The 25,308-nt window shown below is 32.3% G+C and overlaps 1 protein-coding gene across 1 annotated transcript; it reads right to left on the reverse strand.

Annotated features, from left to right (window-relative positions):
- Window positions 1-1,584: 1,584 nt before the first annotated feature.
- On the reverse strand, window positions 1,585-20,080 carry LOC113513797 (uncharacterized). Its single transcript, XM_052896851.1, is given in 10 exon segments — window positions 1,585-5,023; window positions 6,090-6,230; window positions 6,232-6,276; window positions 6,951-7,061; window positions 7,236-7,473; window positions 7,700-7,718; window positions 11,899-11,983; window positions 13,045-13,149; window positions 14,633-14,729; window positions 19,257-20,080. Coding segments are annotated over 10 exon segments (2,367 nt in total). The 5' UTR covers window positions 20,051-20,080; the 3' UTR covers window positions 1,585-4,291.
- Between the last annotated feature and the right edge of the window lie 5,228 nt (window positions 20,081-25,308).

A 25,308-nucleotide genomic window follows, 5' to 3' on the forward strand; every position in this document is an offset into this window, starting at 1 on the left:
CCATTTCTCTAAATCTATATTTGAAATTAAAAATACAATTTGATATTTAACAACATCTTTAATCCAAAGACCAATGTAAACTAAATTTTTAATACATTTGAATCAAAATTATTATGAATTTAGTTCATGTTGGTCTATAAAACAGTGATTTTGTGAAACTATCAAATTAAAACGTTAAGTTAAAAGAAATAGCCCCTTAGAATCAACCTCAACAGTTGCAACAGTTGAATTTTTTATTTATTTTGTGCCAGAAAACATAGCACAATTTTAAGAAAAAAAATGTGTTAATTTAAAATATATTTTGTATTAGCATTTTTTATAAATAACGTACACTACCTGGGCCCACACTCCATACAAAAACATGTCACCTACTTTAACAAAACATAAGTGTGCGGTTTTTTTTATATATATTTTTTAAAAACATTAGACGAAGGAATATAATAAACTAGATACTTATTGTTACAAGGGATCTTGTTTACTAAAATACAATATGAATTAACAAGCTCGTATATTAAATCACGATCAAATAGCTGTCCGTAGTAAATGCATAAAATAAGTAACGACACATTAATGGCAGTTTTAATACTGAATTTTTTTAAAGGAAAATTACAAGCTTGATACCGATACAGTTGCATTGGTTTTATTATTATGTACGCCTGCAACAGCTAGGGTTGTCATATGTACGTCGTTGATCAAAATAAGATAGATAATGTTGATCGATACTAGGGGCACAGGGGTTGAAAAAACAGAGTTGTTCCCAAAATTTTAAGAAATTTGACTACTAGAATGTAGTCAAGCAGGATTACGTGTCAGGCTTCCACTCTACCTTGCAACTACAGATTAAAATGGACCCGTTTAAAGGTAAAAGTAGTATAGTATTATTTTAGTCTCTAGCCAGTCCCAATGCACATGTGACAACCCTGGTTTTACGGACATCCCAAGATGTACCTATCACGTCTGCCATTAGCAGAAAAAAGTGCAGGGCACTCATGTAGACAACTTCTTTATGGACAAAATAAAATTCTCATAACTTGTTCCAAAGACAATACAACAAGCCATTTTAGGTACCTACAAACTAGGTATAAATGGCATATAGGTAAATAACCTATGCATTGATTACGAGAATTATATACTGCACATAAATAAGTTTTATTTAAAAAAAACGTTGCATGGCTAGTTACAAAATAAAAAAAAGTCATTATTGTGCTAGACGATACCTTCGAATATATGTGTCCCTCGGTAAATAAGGATAGAGTAACCCGTCATACACGGGAACGGTTGCAACATGTAGATACAACTACTATCTAACCAAGTGCCACTAATTATCAGTATCACATTAGTTAATACTGTAAAAAGTAACTATAATAACATGTATACTCCACAACTGTATCACAATTATGACAATCGGAAACTGTTTCGAAACCATTTATTTCTGTACTATCCTCCTTTTAGGGACACATATATTTCGAGTTGTAAGATATTAAAAATTAACTATCCATGACTGTAGACTCGGTATTATTTACAACTGGTATTGATACTAGAGTTTGATTCTCATCACTATCTTTAATTTTAGATTCGAGACCATTTTTTAGTACGTTTGTTCCATTATGGAACAGGCTAAGGTCGGAGACCATGCTGCCTAGTCTTCAGTATGATAGTTTGTCTGGAATTCAAATATCTCTCAATTGTCCATGACTGTACATCTCAATACATGAATGCAACACTGACTTGCGTTTTTTTTTTTCTTATCGAAGTCTGTGAATTTTTGGCGGTATGTCATTTCATCTGTATAAACAAGTTGCATTATATAAAAGTACTAAGTTCTACTAGAAATGAATTTGTGTTTTTAAAAAATGAGAAGTTATAACAATAAAAATATAAATTATAAAACATTTTTTTCAGTGAATATTTACACAACAGAAAAAAAAGTTTGAATATAGCTTTTTTATACCGCGGAAGTGGCAAACAACGTACCACCTGAATCTGCTATATTCCGCAACATGGCAATTTGTTTTTTTGATCAAGCTTTATTTTACTCTAATAATTATTATAATCAAAGGGGGGTAAAGAGGTTTCTTCAGGGTCGGCAACGCACGTGTAATGCCTCTGGTATTGCAGGTGTTCATAGGCTACGGTAACCACTTACCATCAGGTGGGCCGTATGCTTGTTTGCCACCTCAGTGGTATAAAAAAAATCAATTAAATGATTAATCTCATTTTATAACAAATATACATTCTGTTCAGCTGTCATTAAATTTTTTTATTAGATTCGTGCTGCAAATTAAAGGAACTTATTGAATACAAATTTATAATTCATTTTGATCACTGTCCAATTGTAAAAAACAATACGCCTATCTAAAACTATGTAAACATCAAAGTTAAAAAATACTTTTTCACTTGAAATTAGCAAACTATACTATAAAGGAGCACTTCAAAAAATATATACAAGAACTTTGTAGGAAAATAAATGCAGTAAATGACAATTAATTATACACGTTAACGTGTAAGATTAAATCTTACAATATAGAACTAACTCGAAGGTGGAGGAACGTGCAGACTCGAGCTCAGAGACACACACCGTGGCCAGATACCGAGGAATCCAATCAAGTTGTCTATTTGTATGAGTTTGTTCTATATTCTAAAAATTAATACAGGTTTGTTCAATATAACCTTGGTACATTTACCATAAAAATAAACCAATCAATACTTCGATTTCTTCATTTCATAATGAAATCTTTATAATCTATATAAAAAAAATACACTAAAATAATAATAATACTAGGAACAGAATAACCAATATATAGCTATGATAATGTAAAGAACCAAACCATTGCACAGCGATACTAAATTATATGGGACTGGATTATATATGTTAAATAATCAAATGGTTATAAAACCTATATACTATTTGGTTACGTCTACCAACAATTCGAGATTTAAGAAGAGTGTTTTCCATTATGTAAAAACTAAACTACATTAATAATATGTGAAAGATATTAATTCGGCGGTTGTTTCACTAGAACTTGATCTCAAAATCTTCACCACTAATTTAATAACTCAACAACTGTAATACAAAAAAATAACTCAACGATCAAGAACATTAACAGCTACAAAAAGTTTGGGATCCAATAGATCGAATGATGTGAACCATGTTTGTTTAAAATATCGTCATAGTCGTAGAATACTGATGGATCTATATATGTAATATTTGTCAGATCCGTCAGTATTCTACAACCATGACGATATAACAAGCAAGGGCCAATACCATTTGTTATTTGTTGTTGGACATATTGTATTGGTTCTGGTAATTGGTATTCTATTGTATAAATAATACAATGTAGATTAAATTTGAAAGAATTATGTATTTCAAAAGTTTTTGTGTATTATGAGATAAGTTTCAATTGAAGCAACCGCCCATTTGAGTGTAGTTTGGCAGTGAACGATATTTCCTAATTAAGAATTATCACTTCTTGAGATCATATTACAAATACAAATATAAATTTCATATTGTTGATAAAACAATTTTTATTAATTTAGAAATGAGCAAATACAATTTAAAATTTTCCAAATAATTATCAAACATTGACAATATGTAATTAATTTACGTTTAAAAATTGGCAACAATGTATCAATACAAAAATTATTTTTAATCTTTTATGCATTATAATCAATAGCAATATGCTTGGCGGCGTGGCCGCTTCGTTCAATTGCGCTCTAAACATACTATTACAACGCACAACCATTTATAATCTATGCTCCACGCATTCACACAGTGTTTACAGTGTACTAAATCCAGATATTACCTACTCCTAACAAATATTGCAATAGCAGTCACAACTTATTGGAAATTGGCCAATTAAAAATATAAAACATATCTATACTAAAATAATAATTATTACTTACGAATTTTTTTTTTTTTGGTGTTTGTTTGTGATAGTATATGATCATACACTCATTTGTAAATTATACTACAAACAATATACAATTAGTAGCATCTGGATCTAGATACCCTTTATAGACATCCACACCTAAAGAATTGGTCATATTAAAAAAATTGTTCATTAAACTTGTCGTTTACGATTGAAATATTAAAATACCTATAGGAAATTACAATAAACAGCTCATAGAATTCATACCAAACTGTATTAAATTATAATCAGAAATAAATTTGACTAGTAAGATTACTGATTGCTATGTCAAACCTCAATATGTATACATACCCCATGAACAGCATATAAGCAATACATAATTATTTTCAACTGCCATACAAAAATTATTAGAAGCTTTACAATTATGAGCTTAATGTGTTGAGAGCACTTGTCTTATTATCACATATTTTGTTATCAGTCGCATGCAGAACTAGTTTCTGCATTGAGTCTAATATTATTTTAGAATTGTCTTCATTCCTCATGTCTTGGTCTCTACACACTTTACCTGGTGTATCTCTAACGGTACCCCTGTTACCTACCACGCCTTCGGATTCAACAGTTTTATTGTCGAAAACTGGAAAGAAATCATAATGAGACTTACCATTGCTCATTTCTTTACTCGACTTTTCATTTTTCACCTTCTGCTTCTTTACATCACCTTCGCTACTTATAGACGATATGTTGCGTTTGGAAAACTCGTCCCAACCCTCAGTTGTTTTTCCGTGTACAGGATTCCAATCTTTCCGGAACGAACTCGATGGCTTTGTTGTTTCGTTCGATGAGAATTTCTGCTGTATGTCATTAATCTGATTATGATTCTCTCTGGATGACACTATTTGGCCATAGACCGGAGTACAATACGTCGTATCGTTACTCCCACATCTGTTGTCTCTGCTAGGATGGTTTTGACTTATTTGACAGTTGTTCATACCTGAATCAAATTCAGATTTCTGACCGGCATTCAGGAGTATCTGCTTAGAAGACTTAACAATGTTCTTCTTCTCATTGCCTGCTGCTCTATTGGGAGAGCAATTGTCATTTCTAATTTTGTCATCATCAATTTCATCGCTGCCGATGCCATCAATGTCATAAACCTGAAATTGGTTAAAATCATTTCTGTTCACTTATCTTGTGCAAATATTATTTTTAAATTTAGGATTGAATTTACAAAACAAAACCAAGTAAAAAAAAAATTTTCACTAAATCTGATAACACTATTGAAGAATCAAAGAGAAGTAAAGAAAGCTTGTTCATACAATATGTTGTATGGGTAATAACTGACTGAAACATATCTCATGGTCAATTTATACACACACACACACACACACATATATATATATATATATATATATATATATATATATATATATATATATATAGCGTAAATAGTTTTATGAGTTGATACTCTTGCTGGGGAGTACATTCTCTTGTTACTAATTGCAAACAACACATCTCCTTATAGTTCTTTACTGGGAAAAAATATATACTTAATAATATATACATAATAAATTATATCAAGATGAGACTTGAGCAAACACCATGGTGCATAGCAAAACATACATATATAAAGTGTAGCTCTTATGTAATAAAAGAATTAATGATATACACAATAATTAATGTATATATTTTACGTAAGTAATAATAACAAACATACATGCATAATAATTAGCCATGTACCTAATACCGGCCTAGAATGGGCTTTTTTTCCCGTGGGTGTGGTAAGAAGCGACTAAAAGAACTGAATAATCAGTATAATGGGCAGTAGTGTCTCTCTTAAAACAATGCCGAAGCCTAACTGCAGTTGCCAATCCGGCTGCCAAGCATGGCAACTACTGTAAAAATTCTTCTATGGGGGAAGCTTAAGGTCAGCAGACAGTAAACAGCTAATATAGTGATGTATAATAAATAGAGAAGGCCCAAATCAATACAATCAGATATACTCCGAATTCTTTTTTGCTTGGGATTGAACCCACAACCATTGAAATGTATGCCAGTGTTGTATAGTGATGTGTAGTGATAACTACACACACAAGTGATGACTTTTTAAAATAATTAATGATTTTTTTTTATAAAATAACTAGTTCACATTTAATAACAGAATTTCCTATCTTGAAGTTTTACTTCATGTATTTATTATTTAGATTATAATACACAAACAACCTTATACATTACATCTTGATTCATTCCCTTTTCCCGTTCCCGTTTGTTCTGGACCGCAAGCCACACATCCTTCAACTCGCCAGCTAGATCCCGGTCCTTCAAGATGACAGGGTTTCGACCGAGTAACAACCCTGGATTCATTCGCTTCAACAAAGTCACAGAGAAGGCTAACAAGTGCTTCTCTATCCTAAAATTGTATAAAAATTTATGTTATAAAATATATTGTTCCTTTTTTTTCTTATTTATCACTAAATAATTTGAAGAAAGTTTAAAAACAAATAAATATATAGGAACTTTAGAAAATAATCTTATATATAAAATTCTCGTGTCACGGTGTTTGTTACCAAACTCCTCCAAAACGGCTTTGCCGATTTTTATGAAATTTTGTGTGAATATTGGGTAGGTCTGAGAATCGGCCAACATCTATTTTTCATACCCCTCAATAATAAGGGTGACCCTCCCCAAAAATTTTTTTTTTTATTTTTTTAACAAATTTTTCCATTTTTATTTTATTATGATTTAGCATTGAAAAATACACACAACTTTAAATTTTCATCGTTTTACGATCAACCCCTGTCTTTTAATCGCGAATTTTATATTTCGCAATAAGTGGTAAAACAACGTTTACAGGGTCAGCTAGTATAATTATATTAAAATAGGTCTATTAATATATGTATGCTTTTATCTTTAGATTTTTTTTATATTATACATTTGATGATTTACTTGATATTTGAATGTTCATTTAAATAAACTGGATGACAAGCATTAAAACAATGATTTTTTAAATATAACTAATGGAAAGAAATCCGGCAAATGTCAACATTAATTTTATATTTAAAATAATATTGTATCAATACTCACTGTGTGATTAACTGCATTTTTTCCATTGGCTTTCAAAATATCAGGATTCACCATAACTGCAAATACGAGCAGTGGAGGCTTATTGCTATTCGGTCCACAACCTTGGGGTACCTTTAAAGGAATGACAATTGTTAAAAATAATAAATAATATAGCCAATCTGCTATATATTTATTGATATACATCATTTTGCGTGTTCTTTCATTTAGTTAAAATCGATATTTTATTAATTTAAATATATTATTTTAGTGAAAAAATAAATTATGAGATAAAACTTGATTCCTCACCTGCATACCACCATATAACGGTATAGGATCCGAGTACTGTTTGGGATTAGCTATCTTTTGCCATCCTAGCACATTTATGAATAATTTCTCCGACGTATCTTTTATTGTATCTTGAATGCACATATGAGGTTGCGGTGGATTTTTGAACTGTCGGAAAGCCCGTGATCCGCGAACATACTGAATCGGAGCGGATTTCTCTTGAGAATTTTGGTTTTCCATAGCAATATTAGTAACGGGACTACACTATTATTTTACGGATAAATCTCTAAACATTCACAATAAAAACGACCAATATCCATTGAAATCTCAGAACCGTCCCGACGTTTAAGTTTATTGAACTCTGCTTAACCGCATCGAATTGGCGATTACTTGGTTTAACCGAGAGCTGAAATCTCTCATTCAATACAATTTCTATTTTAAGTTTGTGTTTACTTTAATCAAGTAGATATAAATATTTATTTAACACAAGGCTCAAAAATGTAAAGAAAGAAATAAAATCCTACTCCTACCGTCGAAAGAGACGACTGTTTGTTTTTTTTATTTTATTTTTTTATTTCCAGGCACACCACAGCAGTCACAGCACATATATGTAGTAAATAATCTATGGCACAGATTATAAAACATCGATGCAGTTTAATGAACAACCAAAGAACAATGACTAGGTCTGACATTTAATTAAAAAGTGTTTGAACATTTTATCTAACGCTTTTAATTTATTTTTTAACCAATTGATAAGGTATTTCGCCACGGTTTTAAATAAAAGATACGACGCCACGTGGTTGCGATGTCCCTTTCGCACAGATTGCCAATCTAGTAAAGTACCGAGTCAAGCTAATTCGAGTAAGGGAGCCGAAGGGATTGTTAGTAATGCAGACTTCTAGTCCTATTGCTAGCAATATATCCTATCAGGCCGACTTCCACGTGGTTCTCCTGGAATTCATCATCCTGAAATTGAAATATATTCATCACGGGCTAATTGACCTGCCTTTTCATTCTCATCTATCATCTCTCACAACAACCATTAAACGATACTAGATATCAATACTTTAGTTACAATTTGTATGTATTGGTCAAATAACGGATATATTAAATGTTGCTTTTGCAATATATAATATCGAAATAAAGAACCCCATAAAAATGAATACAGATATCCAACTGGTATGTACGATATAGAAATGGATCCTTTTTAGCTTTCAGTATCCTAAAGAATTTAATATATAGATATCGGAGCGATACCCGTATTACTCATGCCAAAATACTAGTACTGACTTTAACTAATAAACAGTACCTGTAATCTCGATATACGGAATTCGAATATATGATACTTGAATACATGATTCGAGTATTTGTAGTACTCAATATTAGTCGCTTTTTTTTTATATGTTGGTTTGAATGATTTCTCATTTAATTAATTTCGTCTTAATTACCAAACCAAAAATATTATCTTTAAAAAGAAAAAGTTTCAGAAATCAATTGAAAAATATTTAGAGTCTCATAATGTACTCGATACAAATATTGTATTGTACAATAGTATCCCCAGACTCGAATCAATATTCAATACTTTTTTTATGAGTACTACATTAAGTACCATAGCATAGTATTATATTATCTGTGACCATAGTAATCAAATACCAAAAGAGGCCGACTAGGCACATTTCTATGCTACCTATTTTCTATTTTCTTAATATTTAAATAAAATTTCCATGCTACCATGTTTTTCATGCTTATCTACGAAATTACTCAACCAATTTAAATGAAATTTTGTAAATGCGTATCTTTTGTACTAACTTGAGAAGGTAGAATGTTTTATATTGATAAAAAAGAAATGCAAAATTATTTATTATTAACAATAGTTTGATTGCCATTCTAAATTGCATAAAAAAATATGCCGAATTCACTAGTAATATAAAAAAAAAATTACTATTGCTTATACTGTGGTTGTATCTCCGCGGTGCAATAGTGTGTTCCTTTGTGTAAATGAGTTTCCGGGTTAACTTCCGGACGGGCCAACTTGAGAAACATACTAAGTTAGCTTCATTCTGGCAGTTCTTAGTGGTGCCTTCAGATGTACTATGCTAAGTTTCTCATAATATACCTAGAGAATCAGGTGATTACAAGTAGTGTGATTGTTTAGCAGTTATTATTATTATATTTTTTTTAAATAAAAATCACAGCTTTCCTGTGAAAAAGGAAGAAAAAAAGAAAGGATATATAAATAAAGGATATATATATGGTCTCGTTGAAATTTTATCAGAAATGATTTAGTAGTTTCGTTTTTAAAAATTGACTCTGTCACAATTGAATTCAGTTTTTTGTAGGACACAATCTTTAATTATAATTAATAAAAAAGTATCTACAAAGCGAAGCAAGGTTAACCATAGACTATTTAGTGCTAATCGTCAATCAAATTCAGGTTTCTGAAGAGGAAAATTAAAAAAAAATACACAGTGGTAACATAGACATTTATTTTCTACAAAAAGTAATTCGCTTCTTAAAAAAAATTATCTATCTAAAATTTATATACCTAGGTGCTTAGGACGTAATGCAATATTCTAAATTTGTCTAATTTTTTTTTTGTTTATTATTAAAAAACGTTTCGTTCGCATGCAATTGTACTCTCTAAGTTTTATTATTACTTGTTTATAATATTTATATTATTTTGTATATATTATTTGATAATATAATGTATATTGAAAGTAGGATATCTCCATGGCATATAGTTGAGTGACATCATTTTAGTGCTTTTTCTTTTTTGTTTATCCTTAAATGTTTTTTTTTTTTGTTATTATGTGTGAAATTGAGCACTAAATAAATATTTTTTCTTTCTACCCATGGAACGATATAAAAAGACTTCTACGTGGATCTTATTTTCAACATTTACAAATGTTCATCTTTTAACAATATTTATAGAGACATCTTTAAAAATATATATACATACATATATGTGGGTATACATGCATAAACCTATGAACATGAACAACGTAAAATTTATGAACTAACTGTGTTTGTTGATTTTTTTTTATACAACTTAGAATGGCAAACAAGCTGACGGCCCATCTGATGGAAAGTGGTAACCATCACCTATAGACATGAGCAGTACCATGGACATAACAGAGTATACTGTTTCGCCCATGATACCCGCCATGCGTTACCATTCCTGAGGACTCAGGTGTTATTCCTCTGTACCTTGTAAATTCACTACCATATCCCACCCTTCAAACTGAAATACAGCCATGCAAACACAACTGTTTCACGGTTGAAACACGAATGGGACCTCTGTCCCAAAGTAATCGACTTTTGTACAAAGTCTCCCTCTGGTTTCGACAATTTTGTTTTGACTTCATCCGAACTTGCACTGCGGACTACAGCTCGCAGCCGAGACGCTGTGACGCAAAGCGCCGTACACCCCCTTAAGAAGACTTTCGGATGAAATCGAAAAAATTGTCGGAAACAATAAACAAAATAACTTCATAAATTTTCCGTTGTGCTTGACAGGTGTATTTTTATTAACGTTGTAAATCTTAAGTACATATGAATATTAAGTAGGTACTTATGTATTCCAAGTCTATTGAGAAACATTTTGGTAATCTGACATAGGTTCTATCAAAATTAAACAGTTAGTGGGCACATCTGGGCAAATTTCTTATATGGCTCTTCTTGACAACGAAAAATCACCTCTTTTATAACTCCTGGTATGAACTCCGACACCCACAGGCGCTTCGATATTGTGCATAACTACTTCAGTTCTAAGATGTGATGATTTATTTCCTGTTTGTTGAACAAAACGGTAAAAATATAGATTAAGGCGGTTCCTATTCAAACTGTAAACCATTTGCGAGCTTGCAATAACTGGCTTACATTATTTTTTGTGTTATAAAGTTCTTATGTTATTTGATTCCTATAGCTATATTGTTTTCTCATAATTGAATTATTTCCTTAGTAATGTGTAATAACTGTACGCTCCTTTCAAAATCTGTGAAAATAAAAGGAATATAGTTTTTATTTTTTGCCTTTAATTTTTTGAGTCGTCGGTAGGCGTCACAGATACTATTTGTTCACCATCTATCCATCCATCTAGTACCCATATAGGCGTATTTGTATGACAGTAATTTGATGAGTGGTGGGCATGTTGCTTTACGTAAACAAGGTCCTAGGTTCGATAGCCAGTAAGGTCAATTTTAAAATTTTTTTTCGAAATCGGCTCGGTTTTGGTTATTCAAATCGGTTATCATCTAGAGACCCAGATGTTCTTTGTCTGATATAACAAGATAGCCTAGTTTGAGGGTCAGGCAGTTGGTGTGATTACGTGACATTGATTATTCATCATCGTCATCATCATCATCATATCAGCCATTAACTGTCCGCTGCTGAACATAGATCTACCTCAAAAGTGGGATTTTGCCAATAGTTGCTACGCTTGGCAGGCGGGTTGGTAACCGTAGATAAGCTTTTGATGACGTTTTAAAAGGGACGCTGCTGCCCATCCCTCGCTCTCCTTTAGTCGCCTCTTACGACGCCTACGGGAAAGAAAGGGGGTGACCTATCCTATGCCGAGACCATACGGGAATTTTTTAATTCAATATAGTAATTACCGTAACAAATGTGGCCAGTGTGAGGTTGGTGAATGGTCCAGCAGTGAAGACGTGTTTGATGCTTAGCTGCCCGCTCAGGAACAATACATATTTCCTCTGCTTGACGCTGGTCGAACACCAGTTGCTCTCAAAAGGGCCGTACATGAGATTCTCGTTCTTTAACAGGTCATTACAAAATAATACAGTTTTAGAATAACTGTAATAATAACAGAAACATTTGGCCCACAAATTAAAAGATCGCGCTGCTAAAATACGAAGTACGAAGTACATTCAAATCAAAATTTTATTTATTTTATTTATTTTACTTACTTTATTGTACACATTAGTTATAAAAATATGACAGAGGTAAACAAATGTACAAAGGCGAGCTTAACTCTGATAGAGTTTTCTTCCAGCAACACCCAAAGTGGAAAGGAGCATTAATGTCAGCGGATACAGCAGTGTCATTCGAGATAATCTAAGAATTTCTGTTTATTTTGCATGTGTTTTTACACTAGAGGGACAGTTTGTACAAAAGTCGTTTGTTTGGGCACCTCTGTCTCATTCGTGTTTCTCTGTGAAGCAATTGTTTGCATGGCCGTGTTTCGGTTTGAAGGGTGATATATGGTAGTGAATACAGGGTACAGAGGAATAACATGTCTATAGGCGACGGTTACAACTTTTCATCAGGTGGGCCGTCAGCTTGTTTGCCATTCTAAGTTGTATAAAAAAAGAATATATAGACGAATATTCCGCACAGCGATTTTTAAAAAGAAATATTCTTCCAATTCGATTGTATTTTTTGTGTAGGTGTATTATGTGATTACCTTCGATAAATTTGAACCGATTCTGGTCATTATTTTTGTGGTTGTTTACCTCTGTATTAATTTGACTATGTATAAAGGCACTGTTTTGGTATTTATGTGTCTATCTTAGATTTTTCAATGGATGATAATGAAATGGTGACCCCGCCTGCGCTAACGTTATACGCTGGCGGGGCACCAGTGAAGGGTGATAGGTGAGTATGTAGCCTATCTTAGATTATATAGATAGAGCATCTATTCTTAAAAACGGGTGAACTTTTTGTCAGCTAATTGTCAAATTAACTGTAAATATAAATTGTATGAAAGACCTGCTTTTCTAGAAGCATTTGTCACAGACACTCCATCTGTATAATCTAAGTTGCCTATTTATGTTTATAATATTAAAAAATAATAATAATAATGATTGCAGCTCACCTTAATGAGCACTTTATTGCTGTGCCAGCAGAATACAAAAAGTTGTGACACTCCGAAAACTAAGTATTCTCCCAAAAGAAGCTTCTGTGCTGTGTTTGTTGACGACTGTAAATAAGTATATATTTATAATTTTATTTATATATATTCTGCTATTAATTATATAGCTACTAGTAATATAATATGTTATTTATCATACAATTTTTACACCATATTCGTTTCGGGTTCTTAACGTTGACTGGAAGGAGTCCCTTTAAGGGATAAAGTCCGCCTGTGTACATTTTTGTTATGACCTAATATCCATATTATAAGTGATTGTTAAGAGGGACGTTGCTGCCCATCCTTCGCCCTCCTTTAGCCGCCTCTTACGACAGCCACGGAATAGGAAGGGATGACCCATTCTATTCCGGGATCTACACGGCGACCTTACTAATATAATAAATGTTAGTGATATTGTTACTTTGCTAACGTCCTAATAGCTTAACCAATCTTTATAAAATTTGGTACGTAGATTATAGGGAATGAAGAAGTACATAGGAAACTTTTATCCTATTTTTTATACAACTTAGAATGGCAAACAAGCTGACGGCCCACCTCATGGAAAGTGGTAACCGTCGCCTATAGACATAAGTAGTACCATGGACATAACAGAGTATACTGTTACGCCCATAATACCTCCCATACGTTGCCATTCCTGAGGACTCAGATGTTATTCCTCTGTACCCTGTAAATTCACGCCATATCCCACCTTTCAAACCGAAACAGCCATGCAAATGCAACTGCTTCACGGTAGAAACACGAATGGAACAGAGGTACCCAAGCAATCGACTTATCTACAAAGTCTCTCTCGATTTCCTTTATATTATAGTGAACACATCCCGCTCACGCGGACAAAGTCGTAGATAAAACTAATATTAAATAATTAATAACAAGGTGGATTATTAGCCCTCACATCATCATAACATCAGCCGTTGTCACTGCTGAACATACGCCTCCCCCAAAACAATCCCATTGCTAGCGATGTACCCTATCAGCTCGACCTCCACGCGGTTCCTCCTTGAATCCATTGTAGTTTATTCTTGTTGAATTCGTCATGATTGGCCAACCAATTTACCAACTTCTTCCGTTAGACCGCATTCAAAGTCGGGCAGCTCGAATTGTTGACGATCGGCGTCTTACTGTTCACTCATCATCATCTCATTGCATCTTCTACGAATTTATCATATGCTCTGAAGTAATTTTCACCAACCGCCATAAACTAAAATTTCATCCCAACCATAACCGTGCGTTTTTACACAACCACTCTTTGGAATCAACTTCCAGCAACAGTATTTCCGAACCGATACGACAACATAACCTTCAAGCCATATTCCTTTTCAAAAGGAGCACACCTGCAATGCCGTAGGTGTTGTGGGTGACAAAAACTTATGCTCGTTTGCCTCCTGTGTTGTAAAAAAAAACTGACTTGCTTACATCTTCATCTATGATCTCTTATTAAAACTATGCCAGCATTAACCGATAACGCAGGCGGGGTTGCCATTTCATTTTCACTCAAAGAAAACAAAAACTTATAAATATTTAATTAACTTACTGTCAGCTGATATCCACTAGCGCAAAGCATCAGCGAACAATTTAATAAGTAAAAGAACATTACTGGCGAGAATACGGAATTGAATAATCTCGAGTATCTGGAACAAAACGCAACAATTATTTAGTGAAACAAAAACAAAACGTTGAGTCGATGAAACAATGTAGGTACTGTAATTATTATTTTGTTTTGAAGTTGGACCGTTACGAATCGTGGTGTGTAGTGACTCGCGCGAGGCGTTGAGAATGTAAAATATCGATAAAATTTTTTACATCGTAATTATGTATATTTTAACTATTATTTTTGTATTAAAATTATTTTTAGTGTAAAACGTAATATTTGAATAATTTAAGTTTATAAGAATAAACATGGTACGTTGAAATACCTATTTGTTTCATGTATAATAAAATCGACTATATATATGGACATTAACAATGAATATTTTTAAATGATGCTGAAGAAGGTCTTCGTTCTGATTTGATCTAATTCATCATTTTATGAATTATATAATCAGTTATTACAGCGATCAAATGATTGATGTATATTTGTACACGAAGAATATTTTCGTGCAGTCGATTCTATTGTACTTACCCAACTAAACATGAGAGTTGAGATGTACTGCTTATATAATCTTTTGTTTCGTTTACAAAATATTATTAATTTTAAAAGAGAACAATTTATGATTTTTATTGTCCTTAATCTTAAGTAGGTAATAATAAATTCATAGATACTTTGGATTGATCAGATAAATGTAAGGGAAGAGGACAACCGATGAAAAGGTGGATAGACTGTGTGAAATATGATACGAATAAAAGAAGATTAAGCCCAAGTATGACAGCTAAGAGATACTTATGGAAGAGAAACATATTAAGTCAAGGTAATGATTATGATAATGAATAGATAATGATTTTTTAGAGGTAAATAAAAGTGCACAAGCAAAATAAAGTCTACCAAGTTTTATTATTGTTATAACGTTATTTAAGATAAAGAAATAAAGCATATAAGATAAATTGCAACTGACATGTTATATTGGGCCTTAGATGGCATATCGTAGTTACATACATGTGTATACCTAAATATCTATATATTTCTAATAATTAGAAAATTGTGTTGTATATATATATATATATATATATATATATATATATATATATATATATATATATATATATATATATATATATATATATATATATATATATATATATATATATATATATTACAGGTCTCAAGATACTAGTTAAGTATAACAAATTGCTAATAAAGTAATTATATGTGTTAGTGTGTTCTGCAAACATGCCTATAGGGATATAAAATTGGGAAATAGTTACTGTTAATTTTAAAAATATATTGCAGATATTTCATGGCATTATAAAATTTATAGTCTCACCTACATGTTAAAAGATGTAATTGAATTTTATATTAGGTATGTATCTACTTAAAAATAGGGTGAGTCATTGAAGTAAAACTGTTCAATATTCGATAACTTTTCAATATAAAATATAATCAATAAAACTGTTATAAAATTTTAAAAATCAGGACTAAAAGAGTATTGGTATAAATTTAACACGAGTATTTATGTGTTTAGCCGTGATATCATTTCTTGGTTACCTATTTTATATATAGTTTATTTATTTAAAAAGTGACTTGATAGGAAGTGTAGTTATCTAAAATTTAAAGTCTATTGATATAATTATCACAGGAAATTTCAATTATTTCAATGATCATCATTATCATATTTTTGCCCTTATTCCGGTTACATAAATTTTGGGGACGATGGGATATTTTTATTAATATTACCTAAAGGCTTTACCTAAAGTCTCACACCTAGTCGCCTGCCTGAGGTCAGTTAATTTAATGATATTATTGATCTTACAATATTGTAGGGCTATGGTGACCTTGATCTGATGATGCAGTATTATTTAGAAACTGAAGAATACCAAACAGCATAGGTATCGTTTCTGTATAAGTTTGTATAATAATCTAGGAAAAAGAAATGAGAATAAAAGCCAATCTATCGTGAAGAATAATTGAGAAGGAGAGCGGGTCATTCCTTCCCTTCCCGTGGGAGCTGTAAGAAGCAATTAAGGGAAGTTAATGGTCGAAAAACCGGCAACAGCGTTCCTCTTAATACATCATCAAGCGCCTAACTGCGATTTCTAACCCACCTACCAAGCGTGACGACTATTGGCAAAAGCCCCCTTCTATGGGGAAAGGCTGATATATTGATCATAACGATTTAGGTTTATCATTACAAATATTGTAATACCCATAGAATTCTTGTTTTTATAATACAGGGGGCAAACGACCATGTGGCACGCCTGATGGTAAGTGACTACCACTGCCCATGATCACCCACAACATTAAAGGCATGGCAGGTGAGCTGCCGGCCTTTTAAAAAGGTTCTTTTTTTAAATATCGTATCGGTTCGGAAATACTGCTGCTGGAAGTCGATTCCAAAGAGTGGTTGTGCGTGGAAGAAAGTGCCTTAAAAAACGCACGATGAAAGATTGCTACTCGTCCAGATGGTTGAGATGAAACTTTAGTTTATGGCGGGTTGTACGGTGATGAAAATCAGCAGCAGTTATCAATCCGAACAATTCCTCAGAGCACTCCCCATGAAAATTCGGTAGAAGATGCACAGGGATGCAACATCTCTGCGCAGTTTCAGTGGGTCGAGCCGGACAGTAAAGCGCTGATTATCAACAATTCGAGCCGCCTGACTTGGAACGCGGTCTAACGGAAGGAGCTGGTACTGTGGCGCTTTTATAACCTGACTTAAGCTTTATACAATTTCAGGCGATGTTCCGCCGTGTAATACCGCCTCATTCTATTAAGCACTCCTAACTTTTTGGAAGTTCTAATATCATGTCGGTTTATTTAGGACCTCATGCCTATTCTGCCAGATTCCAGATAGTATCTATATAAACATGTTTGTGTCGTTTTTTTGAAGAAATAAGAAGTAGGTCTGGTTTTTTTTATACAACTTAGAATGGCAAACAAGATGACGGCCCACCTGATAAAAAAAGTGGTAACCGTCGCCTATAAACATGAACAGTACCATGGACATAACAGAGTATACTGTTTTGCCCATGATACCCCCATGCGTTGCCATTCCTGAAGACTCAGGTGTTATTCCTCTGTACCCTGTAAATTCACGCCATATCCCACTTCAAATCGAAACACAGCCATGCAAACACAACTGCTTTACAGTTAAAACACGAATGGAACAGAAGTAACCAAGCAAACGACTTTTGTACAAAGTTTCCCTCTGATTTTTGGTTATTTAATTACTTAACTCGTTGAATAGTTTATTTTCGGAGATAATTCTACACTATTTTATCGTATTTAGATTTAATTAACCGGAAAGGTAACTCAAAGACTAATAAAGGACATAATGCGGCGGATACTATCTTTACTTCAAATTCAATAAATTCAATTGAAAAGCAAGTTTGTTATTGTGCAACTGAAATACAATGCAATATAAAATCTTTGCAAACTATATGATAGAAAACTTTGTTTATTTTTAAAATTACTTATTATAATTTTTTAATTGTTCATTACCGAAAATAGCTATACTGAGATGTGAAATCCTTTTAAAAAATATTTAAAGCTTCTTTGCAATAATTCGTTTTACGTAGATATCATATTATTTTTTTATAGTATTATTTGATATTCTAATGATATAATAAATTGAGAACGGTTATTATTAAGCTGATTTACTTATAACTAGCAAGTAACAAGTAACTGTGATATTACGTTTTCAATTTGCGGTTATGAAAAAAATTATTATATATGTCGGTGTATTTGAAATTATAATTTTTTAGATTGTAAATTAAATACCGGAGAGAGACTTTATACAAAAGTCGTTTGCTTGGGTACCTTTATCTCACTCGTGTTATTACTATAAAACAGTTGTGTTTGCATGGCTGTGTTTCGGTTCAAAGGGTGAGATGTGTCAGTGAATTTACAGTGTACAGAGGAATAACACCTGAGTCCTCAGGAACGGCAATGCATGGGAAGTATCATGGGCAAAACAATATACTCTGTTATGTCCATGATAATGCTCGTGTCTATAGTCTATACAGTTACCACTTTCCAACAGGTGGGCCGTTAACTTATTTGCCATTCTAAATTGCATAAAAAATAATAATTTAATAGTAATTGGATAGTAATGTGGAGAAGCTATAAAAATGGCATCAGAAAATATTAATATATTTCACCGACGTTTGATTCTATGGAATTAATTTGTAAGTAGTCAATTTAGATAAAAAAGATTTTTAATAATGGACTTATGAGGTAATAAATATAAAAAGAATATAATCAAATTGAAGAACTCCTTCTTTTGAAGTCGGTTGAAAAAGATGGCCTTTAAAATTTTTTAAATTATATCTTTTAAAGTATTTAGTTCAATTATTATAATAAGAAAATAAAATTATTGTTCTAATTTACTATATGTCTAAATTTAGTATATTTTTAGAAATTTAGATTATTAAATATAATTATTTACTAATTATTAAATATTAACATGAATTAAATTATGCCTACTACATACTACCATAAATATATACCATAAATATAAATATATTGTAAACAGACACACAGACACGAACAAACACAAACTTACTTTATTACTTTTATGTGTATATCGTGAAGTTGACGGATAGTGATTTCAGCGTCCTGGTCAGAAAACCTCTGGCCGTTTATGCCCAACATTTCTGTACACCTTATCCTCAACAAACTTAATTTACATTCAAAATATACCATTATAGTAATAGCAGTGCTGTCATAAGCTGCCGCAACAGTAGACTCATATATACATGTAAAAATGTGCCACACTACAGTGATCCAGCATCCTGGGGAACTATATTTGTCCAACGGCATCCATGAGCTCATTATGTGAGAAAATACCTCCGTTCTATTCTGAGTAATCTCATTCTGTGACGAGGTCGATAAAACATTCATAAAAGGAGCACCAATAACTGCCAAACAAGTTGCGAATGCCAATACCCAATAACAGTACGACACTTTGCGACAATAAGTTGTGTATTTATCAATGGTTTTAGCTTTTGCAGCGTCACTGTTGTCTCTCTCAAATTGATCAGCTTCTGTTACATAATCAATGAGTTCCCTCCATTGTTTTTGCCAGAACACGAATGTATCACCCTTCAAAACGGATACTGCACTCAACATAGAAATCATCATGTTGGATATCACGAGATCTATATCTGATCTTATTACGTACAATTCTATATATTGGCTGATAATAAAGAGTATACCGAATAGATGTATTACTAAAAATAAATATTTAAGGAGAAAGTTGTCAGGTAAAATTAAACCACATTTCTTTAAAATCCAGTAATTCGGCCCAAGAAGGGGCTTTTCACGATCTTCCAAGCTCTCAAGGAATTGTCTGATCATCGTGTATAGCTTGACGGAATGCTTTGTAAAAATGCTGCGTGAGTGGAATTTGTAGCGTATATATAGCCACCCCGCTACCCTATCTTGAAATGTAGACCGATTGTAATGAAACATGTGTGGACAATTCGATGAAGGGACATTTTCATACATTTTTAAAATGCTACAGTCGTAAAATTAACTTAAATTTAGCATCTATATTATTTATGAAATACTTGTTTTATATTATAATTTGTAGTTTTTTTCTGTGACAAAACTGGCACTGCACCACTATTCAAGTTCGATGGCAAACATATTTAAATAGTATCTAAAAATGGACTTAAATAGTCGGGAATTTACTATAATAATTTGTATAAGACTACGTGTGAATGTTTTACTATATAAATTTTAATATTTACAACATTGATAATATTAGCTGTTTTCAGAGATTTCATTTGCACAAAAGCCATTATCCGTTTCTCCGGAGAAATAATGAAAATAAATTTTCAGTATTCGCTAAAGTTACGCGAGAAACCTTTAAGCTAAATTCGTCATAGTCGTAGAATACTGACGGATATATATATTTAATATTTGTCAGTTCCGTCAGTATTCTACGACTATGACGAATTGTATGATCTTTAAGCTAGTTTTTTATATAGGTATGTTAATAAATTAGTCAGTTTCTTTCTTATGTATATACCTTGTAATACTCGTATGTACATAGGTTATTATATTTATTTATTAATATTACCTTTGTTACTAAATTCATTATATGTAAATCGTTTAAAATGCGACATAGGATGTTAATAAATTCGCAAGGATAGTAATGTACTGTTACTTTCTTTTAAATAAAAAAAATATTGCACGAAAATAAGTTAAAAGTAGGTTGAGTGACGCCTTAATTAAAAGATAAGAATCTATATAAATATTTCTAGTACATATCTCATGAGTATGTTCACAATTTCAGTTATGGTGAGCGTACGGCTATTTAGTTCCTCGATTTATTAACGAACTACCCTCCGATTTACGAGATAACATTACTATTAACAACATCAAATGTTAGCAAAATTAAAACGATACTTCTTGCATGATTTTAATACAGTTTAAATAATTTGAATGTATTTAGTATTAATATAAACCTACGTGGTTTCTGAATGCTAATGTAACATAATTTCTGTAACTTTGTATTTTTATTTATAATAAATAAATAAAAAAAAAAACTGTTTCCATTTAAACAAGAATTATTTTTAAATCAACTAATTTTATCGATAAAACGAGCTACATCACTATACGAACAGTTAAATTGAGTAGTATCAACATATCATTAAGGTGTAAATCGACAAAATTAAATTTTATGTGTCTATTCTAGCAGCGAAATGTGGGCGGGGCAGCCACACCATGTCGATCCCCACGGTGAAAAAATAATGAAGCCATTACAAAAAAGACATACAATTACCTTATAATAACACGAAGGTGAAATTGGACACGCCACCACGCGAAAAATGTAGATGTGACAGAAATATAAAAAATTGTAGTACCTGTCATTGTAAAGTTTTAAAAAATTTGTTTTTATTAGAGTGAATATTAAAACCAGTCTTGAGTCATGCTGCAAAAATAAATATAGAAAACTTACAATAAAACAAATTAAAGTAATTCGTAACTAAATCACATGTTATTAGTGAGAAAGAATAGGTGAGGTCGGTCGACCGATCCATCGTGACAAATTCACTAGGAATGTTTTACTATGGCTTGCAGAGTGGATCTCTTAGTGGTCAACTTATATACCTATGTATATTGTATGCAGTAGGCCGATTCCTACCAAAATATGATATAATTAGATTGATTTAAGATTAGAAAATAGGTGCACTACAGTACTATGCCAGGGGGGAAGGGATTGTTAATAATGCGAACTGGTCAGGTCAATCTTCACGTCATCCTCCCTGGAAACCATCGTGCTGAATTCCAGGTGTAATTATCACGGTGGGCCAACTGACCTGCCTCTTCATTTTGACTTATCATCCCTTACTGGAGACCCCGCCAGCGTATACCGTTAGCGTAATCAGAATTACCATTGATTATCATACATTAAAAAAATAGAACCATGCCATGCTAATTATACGAAATTTTATTAAAAAAATGATAGATGTCGCAATGATAGTCAGTTATCTTTTATAAGAAGAAAATATCTTTTATATTCACAAAATTGAGAAACTATATTATAATAGCTTTATGTATGTATATATATATATATATATATATATAATCAATCTAAACATATTATAATTTGTACTACCGACAACATACATTCTACATTTGTACAACCGAAAGACTTATTTAAATACTTAATTTCGTAAATAAATACCCATATATTATATATAATATATAGAAACAACCTGATTAATACAAGTAGATGAGCTCATTAATATTTTTTTTGTATTCTACGGGAATCGAACTTGTGACCAGTGGTAGGTGAGGTAGTATGTCGATCGCTACACCACAAGGATCGTCAATTTCAATAATTTCATTTATTTGAAAATATCAAGAGAGGTTACATAACAAAGCACGTGAATGAGCTTGCAGGTATTAAAATTTGCAGTTCAGGAAGAAATATCATCGTCATCATACCAGCCGTTAACCGTCCACTGCTGAACAGAAGCCTCCCACTTGGGATGTTTTGCCAGTAGTTGTCACGATTGGCAGGCAACCGCAGTTAGGCTTTAGAGATGTTTTAATAGGGACGCTGCTGTCCATCCCTCGCTCTCCCTTAGTCGCCTCTTACAACACTTACGGGAAAGGCAGGGGTGGCCTATTCTGTGTCGGGACCACACTGCTGAAGAAGATAAAGTATTTATAAAATATATTCGAACTCGTCGGATACTTTCCAAATGTTGGAAGCTTCATTTTAATTAGAAAATTATATTCATTGATCATTACAGTCACTGACTAGGTTAAAAAGTAATTCACGTCTCCATCCTAATAATTAGTACCAAATTTCATAATGATTGATTAAGCCATTAATTATATTATATTAGTTTTACTTAATTACTTTCATATTTATAAAATTAGTATAGTATCAAAGAATACAGTAAAGTATTGTTAAAAAAAAAACAAATGTTTATGTTAACTACTGAAGACAAGAAAACAAGGAAGTAGGTTTATTTAAAAATGTTTATTTAAAAAAAAAAATAACCTAAAAACTAAACATATTCATAAGAAATTTGAACAAACATTGTATTACGGGTTACAACACACATCTTCCAATATGTCATTGTTGAAGTACTTAGACATGAAAACGGTAATTAATTTCTGTTATGCTGATAATGGATTCGAATTATGGTGTCCACTTCATCAGGCTGTTTCACACGCTAGCAAGTTGAAGACGATACAAAAATTACTACTTATTTATTAAGTTACATTTTATACAGGCTGATTTTTTTTTAATACCACTGAGGTGGCAAACCAGCATACGGCCCACCTGATGGTAAGTGGTTACCGTAGCCTATGAACACCTGCAATACCAGAGGCATTACGCGTGCGTTGCCGACCCTGAAGAAAGAATGGCCACTGCACATTCCACGTGAATACAGGTAAGTTATATACAAATCATATGTTTCTTGAAAAGTACGCACACTCTAAATACCCAGTGATATACCTAATAAATCATCTTCGACATCATATCGGCCTTTTACTGTTTACTGCCGAACATAAGTCTCCCCCATTGGGTTTTGCCAGTATTTGTCACACTTGACAGGCGGATTGGCAACCGCAGTTAGGCTTTGGAGATGTTTTAAGAGGGATCTAATAAATACTGAGAAGAAAATATATTGCTGCTACAGCGGCAGCCATGATTATCATAAAATTTCTATTCTTGATAGATTATTTTACACGTTAGGGGGGTGCTTGGTATTTTGTAATATGGTAAAAATGGAATAGTAACCCCGTAGTTGGGGTATAGGAAAGTAAGGAAAACGAACTCCTTATTGTTAATAAACCTTACCGAGGGGATGAGCTGGCTCCTTAAAAAAGATGCGCATGTATTATCAGACTTATATTTAGATATACATAGTTCAAAGTTCCGCTTTTTATTCTGAGGTGGATACCATTCAGCTCTGTGGTGGGTTTGGTCTGCTCGGTCCCCCTCTAAATGCATTTGTTTTTTTTTTTTAGTACGTTTGTTCCGTTTGGAACAGGCTAAGGTCGGAGACCATGCTGCCTAGTCTTCAAAAAGATAATTTGTCTGGAATTTTATTTTTCTAATGTCGCTTCAATTATAGTCATAATCTTCAATATTTCATTTGTCAAATCCGGTAAGTACATTTTCATAAATATCTTTTCTTGAGTTTTCTTAAACCAGTGGATTTATCAAATTAAAAATAAATAATTATAAAAAATCATTGTCTTGCAATTCAATAAAAGTATTCTTATAGCTCCTTGAATGTTGTAGTAATATAAGTGAAAATAGCTTTAAAACAAGAAGGAAATCTTAAGAGAAGCGGGATTGAGTGCGGGATATTTTCGGGTTTTTTGAAGATAATCCTAAGTTCGTCAAACATAATGTGTCTTTGAATGACAAATTCAGAGCAATCAAAAAAAAGGTGATGTAGAGATTGGGCTGTATTTGAGTTACACCATGTGCATGATGGGGAAGCGATCATGCCCATTCGGTGCAGGTGTTCGTTGAAATGTCCGTGGCCGATTCGTAATCTACAAATATTGGTGTAAAATTTTCTGTTTGTGTCCTTTCCTTTGCAGAACCACGGTTTTCCAATACGCCAATTAATTTTGCGGTACCATTTGCCTTTAGTCTGTAATATTTGAGTCCAATGCTCCTCCCATTTAGTTGTAACGATTTTATGTATTCCAATACTACAATCTGAGTAACAAAGGGGTAAATCTTGAACACGAGCAGCACTTGAATTAATAATTTTAGCCAAAGTGTCTACTTGTTCATTCCCAAACACTCCAATATGTGAAGGGGTCCAGATGAAGATAATATCTTTTCCATATATAGTACAGAGATGATAATACTAAATGCATTTGTATAACTTACATCTTCTACTATTATAAAAATAACAAGAACATAAAAAAAAAAAAAACATAATTACTCGTATTTAGTTTTATGATATTTAATAGCATGTTTTTACTTATTTGTAGGCAAGTAGTACTATTATTTGTGGACATTATAAGAAGCTTTTATGATATTTTTATTTTTAATCCTTACTAATATGAAAATACTAATAAATTAAACAAATGCAATATATAAGTTTATTTGTTTGTTAGTT

The sequence above is a fragment of the Galleria mellonella genome, unplaced genomic scaffold (genome assembly GCF_026898425.1).
Source record: "Galleria mellonella isolate WM207_F2 unplaced genomic scaffold, CSIRO_AGI_GalMel_v1 utg117, whole genome shotgun sequence".
Lineage (NCBI taxonomy): Eukaryota > Metazoa > Arthropoda > Insecta > Lepidoptera > Pyralidae > Galleria > Galleria mellonella.